At 35.6% G+C, this 5,570-nt stretch overlaps 1 protein-coding gene across 1 annotated transcript; it reads right to left on the bottom strand.

The window, feature by feature from the left end:
- Positions 1-734: 734 nt before the first annotated feature.
- FGF21 (fibroblast growth factor 21) lies at positions 735-4,769 on the bottom strand (the record flags this gene model as incomplete). Its single annotated transcript, XM_075838921.1, has 3 exons — positions 735-1,028; positions 2,405-2,508; positions 4,511-4,769. Coding segments are annotated over 3 exons (657 nt in total), but the record flags the coding sequence as incomplete, so codon positions are not given.
- Positions 4,770-5,570: the final 801 nt, after the last annotated feature.

The raw sequence follows: 5,570 nt of genomic DNA, 5'->3' as shown, positions 1-5,570 counted from the left end.
GCAGAGAAAGCGTATTTCGCTGCGTTTTATGCCCGTGGCGCTCAATGGCCAGGGGCGAAATACGCCACGAAAAACGCCGTTAAAATCGGCGTGCAGGGAGAGGAAAATCTGCCTCAAACTTCCAAACGGAATTTTGAGGCAGAATTTCCGCCTGCAAAAAACTCAGAGTGAACATAGCCTAAGATGTGCGAATCTTTCAAAGTTATATTTACATAAACATGATAAAAAAATAAAATAAACTAGAATTCCACACAATAAATTAATACATTTGCTTAAACCTCTAAAATGTTATTGTTATGTTCCCATGCCAATCCCAAGCTTATTTTGACTAGTTATCTCCCAAAATATTTGAACTGGTTATGGAGAAAGGCCTTGATCAAAACAAAAAAGGCAGTCAAAAAAGAAAAGTCCTCAAGATTATAATATGCCCATCCTATGACATTTCCTAATGTTGTACAGCATTTAGTTTCTGAATTATCTCTGTAGTGCAGCGAGATCCTTGCAGTTTGGAGTATGCTTTTTGCCTCGATTATAATTGAACAGGTCACTGGACATACAATGCCATACATACTGTCACTTTTATAACAATTGTCTATTTGCTCAGACATTGGTTCTCCCTTATATCATGCCTTGAATTCTGGTAATGTTCCTGATGTTTGCTCTTTAGTAAATTGAGTAAGGTCAATGAAGAAACCATATTTATGAAGCAACCAATAGAGAAGTGTCTATATTCATCATGAATCCAGACTTGGACTGAAGATGCTGGACCTGTCTATCATGCCGAGAGGATCTTCTATGTCTAAGTGGCTCCTATGTTGGTGATCATAAGAATGATCTACTGCATACAAGGATTCCAAGGGAATAGAGCTCTCCAGTGGCATGAAACGGACCAACTGCTTGCCAGACTGGTGCCCTCCTCGGGTTGGAGTAAGGGTGAGTGGAGCGGGATGCTTCTCTGAGTAATATAAGTTGTATCCATCTGCTAGCGGCACTTCACGGAAATTGCAGTCATCTTCTTTATAAACCATCTGGTAATATATAGACATTAGACAAAAAAAAAATTACTTTTACTGGAAATAAATGTGTTTTACTTGGTTAACAATAGCCATAGAATAGCAATATATTAATATTTTGGTTTGTGACTATTGACTACATAACACATGTATTAGCTATTTCATTGGTCCACTCTAAACACTATTGACCTTTTCAAAGTCACTACAGCCCTGTATGTGTATTATTGTACTTCTCCAAATGCTAAAGAGATCATTTCCAATATTAAAACTGTATTGAAAAGGGGATTTCCAGGACTAAAACTTTGATTGCCTTTCTTAGCATAGGCAATTAATGTGTGACTGATGAGGGTCCAAGCCCCAGGCCCCCACTGATCATAAGAATGTTGGAGCACCACGTCCATACTTGCAGCCATGCCTGGTAGGATATGGGCCGAACTGCAGTACTGGTACAGCCGCATGTACAGACGAGCCGCTCTGTCTGACTAAAAATTAATTGTCTGGATGATCGACAGGATAATCTATTAATGTTTTAGTCCGTGAACCCCTTTAAGGGATGGCTATTTAAGAAATACTTTATTTGTGTACATTCATAAGAAATGACAAACACAGTTCACTTTACAATGGGATATATATATATATATATGTATATGTATATACAAAAAAAGTGTATATGATTAAAAAAAAACTGATAATATATCTTTTAATATTGCATGTTATATATGGTTTCTAACTAGATTAATTTGTATATTTAAATCAATAGCAAATTCCCACAATATTTTCAGTGCTGTCAGTTTCAAAGACCAATGCAGATAACATGTCTCTGTTATCTAAAAGTATAAAACAGGTTCAATAACCATATAGTTTTAAAGGTCTATAAGATGGGATAACCTACATAACAAAGGCATTAACACAAACAGTTGTATACTTTAGATTACTGCTTGGTTCTCGTTTTACAATCTCCAGCTTGGGAGGACATCGCTCAGCTTTCCTATAATCGACACCTTTAAAAATGTTATGTTGATCAGTTTTATATTACTACCGACCACAAAGGTCATGAAAAAAATTAGTATGTTTGGTTTGGACTGTCCTGCTTGAGATTGCAACCCCAAAACAGTCAGGAACCAATGACGGGGTGTTGCAGAGAATCAGGGAAACAACAATTTTAATGCTCCGCACTGTGGGGTTAACAGTGCATAATATTTAGCTCAGCCTTACTAGATGTGGCTTTCATATCACTAACTTTCCCTAATAGAGTCTATAGGGTATATAAATCGGTTTTCTGAAGGCAGATAAGCCCTTTAAGTTATGGACTAAACTGTACTGGTTATTAAACTCAATGATAACCTCACTAACAAAGTCTTGTAATTGTATACATTTCATCTGACACTTACCGATCCATACAAGTGGTGCCTGGAGTCCATGCAAAGATACCGGGTAGTTTTTATTCCTCGAATCACCAAAATACTTGGTTTTACTGCTTTGATTTCTAGCAGGCCTAAAGGACAAAAATATAGCATTAATTCTGAAAATAAGATGGATTAAAATGACTTTAGATATGTCCTAACTCTCTGCTGTTGGTATACTGTACTGAACTCTGTAATGCTGTGACATTTTCTATGGTCCTCTTCTAAAAGATCATTGTAATGTAAATTTTTTCTATTCTTTTTTGTTTATGTTGTTGTATTATGTGTTGTTTCTTCCGCAAAAATAAAAAAATATATAATTTAAAAAGGATCAGTCACAGCAGGATAACTCCATTCAATAATGGAAAATGAGAAGGTTCCATCCTGAATTGGGAGCTCCTACTAACATCATGGTTACTGACCATGGTCCTGAGATTCTGACCTCTGTACCTTTATTCACACTATGTGCAAATGACAGACATCTTTAGCTATTAGTCAGGTCTTTAAGTTGTTGGTCATTTGCCTCATTGCTCTTTAGCACTTCTATTTCATCCACCGTCATAGAACAGATCCATATGGACCTATGCATACATCTTTTCTATATTACAAAGTTAAAGTCTTCTTTGTCCTCTACAAGTAAATAAACCAGAGCGACTCTTTCTCTGGCGGACCAGGTCCATCCATGTATCACATGGAGGTCCATTCATATAAATGACCACATGTAATACTACATATCCCCTGACAACAACGTCCCCTGGTAAAATCAACTGCTTCCGAGGTCTGTGATGAGACAAACTCTTTACAAGGCTGGCTTCAGATTGCAGTAATACAGTTTTAACCGTCACAATACCGGAACAATCTGTGGTTCTACTGAACAGGACTTAGATCACCATAGAACCATAAAAACGGCCTGAGACATATTTTTGCATTTACTTGATAAACAAATCAATAAATTCAAAAGTCGTGTCAAAAGAAACATACTCTTACTAACAGTTTACACATTTCTAGTACACATTATTCCATTCACATAGAACACGGATGTACAGCATTGATATGTAGGGTGCGTAGGATGGCAACATGTCCATTAAAGGTTATAATCATAAAACTACTATTATTCATAAAAGCTTATGCATATCTCATTTCTGGCTATACTTTAACCAATACACGTGATTTGCTCATTTATGATCTTCAGGAGTGTATTATGTCATGTCGATTGATGTAATGCTGATGATATAGCAAATAATGCCATAAATACTCACAATTATTGGTTATAGAACACATTAAGTGCCACCAAAGCAGATGAACAGTGACCTTTGCCTTTATCTTTACTTCCTTTATAGAGGTTTGGTTTCTGGCATAATCAGCATATTATATATAGTATCATCAATTGGTGACAACTACATACGTTATGGGTAATTCTATGTAATATATTGAAATGGCAATGCATATGCAGGATTTTTCTACTGCCCTTTGGTAAGTCTTTTTAACTACGTTTGTTTTATTAACTACATTTGTTGTATGTTGATACATTAGATAATTTTGCTGCATGAATGTTTCGCGTGTTGTTTTTTTTGTTCTTTTGTTAATGTATTACAGACTTTCTTGTACTTAATTCTCAGAGGGAAGTCAAAGCATGACTGCAGAGTCATCATGAGCACCAGAAATTTTCTGTGTAATATTTTCCAAAGAAATTCAGGTTTAAATGCCTAGTATTCCCATATCAGATACACCAGAGGTCCAGAAAGCTGACATATGAGGAGTTGTTTACAAACCGGGGAACTTTTGGTCACTGATGATATTCTTTCTGTCTTATTTGTCACAGGATTAAAAAAATAAATTTGTCATGACTTTTTTATTAAAAGAAAATCACTCGATATAACTGGAAATCATCATGACTCCAGTGGAAGGTTCCTCCAAACTGCTCCCTATGGGTCAGCTTGCTGCACCCCTGTAAAATGTGGAAGTAGGAAATTGGAGATAACTACAGTCGCACCTGAATTTTTGAGTATACGATAGAGAAATTCTAGGAAAACCACAATAAAACCACAAACATATAAATGATCTAAAAGCAAAGACAGGTGTCTATATACTTACTATATAAGTTCTTCTCCTTGGTGCCACTGACTTCTCCTTCAGGGGTGATCTGGAGATGTAGATGTGTGTGCTCGTTATCTGCATAGAGATGTCTTAGTCGTACCTGGTCTGCGTAGCCAAGAATTGGACTGTTGTCTCTAATAGGGCTAGCTAGTGCACTTCTAGAGCTACTAAGAGCCAATGCAATAAAATAAAGCCCCTTCACTAAAAAGCCTTGCTTTGAGGCAAACGACTGTTCTTTCATTATGTTCATGTAGTAGTATATAACAATAAATAATAGTAAAATATATTATTTAATAAATTCAGTCTTTTCAAATTAAATTTCTAACTTAAAAAAAAATATTTAAATATAAATAACAGAAAATAAATATATTCTGTGTTGGCTGGTCCAATAAAATAAAAAAGAAATAAATAGTCAAATAAATATTCTTGTAATAAAGTTTCTTATAACACCTATCAAGAAATAAAAAAAAAAATGACTGTGCCCTGGGAATACCTAGTTCTTAGTTTAGACTCACGTTTCTAATGACAAAAATGAAGGAAAGGAAACCTATTTATACTCTGGTCTTTAACCCCTTTTACCAGCAATTTGACTGAGTTTTTTTTTCTTTTCTGCCACCCCCCCAGATCTGAGTCACTGAGCACGAGAAGTTCACTTAAAGCTAAACGTGTATTTACTTTCTTGATAGCCGGGGGAAGCACGTTACAGTAAACATTTTTTTCATGTTTCCGACCAGAGATCACCAGGGCTGGGGTTACAAAATGATGCAACATTGAATGGTGATATAAACTGTTTGGGAAGAAAGAAAGGCGGAGGGATTGGTACTTAACCCATTAACCCTTGCCCTGTAGCAAGACTTTTGTCTATGTACTGTTCTTTTTAAGAATGTTAATTTACAGACAAGAAAATGTCACTTGCTTATTTAATATCTTTTCTTATATGGAATGCAAGGTATTGTATAACAATATGTATATTCTAATTTGTCACTCTTACAGAACCTTTATAAGTCAGCTTTAGAAACAGATAACAGTACATAAGCCTTCCTGATCCTTATTTAAC

Source organism: Rhinoderma darwinii, chromosome 10, assembly GCF_050947455.1.
Source record: "Rhinoderma darwinii isolate aRhiDar2 chromosome 10, aRhiDar2.hap1, whole genome shotgun sequence".
In the NCBI taxonomy this organism is placed as follows: Eukaryota; Metazoa; Chordata; class Amphibia; order Anura; family Rhinodermatidae; genus Rhinoderma; species Rhinoderma darwinii.
The sequence above is the reverse complement of the archived record's forward strand: the minus strand, read 5'-3'. Positions and strand labels throughout refer to the sequence as shown.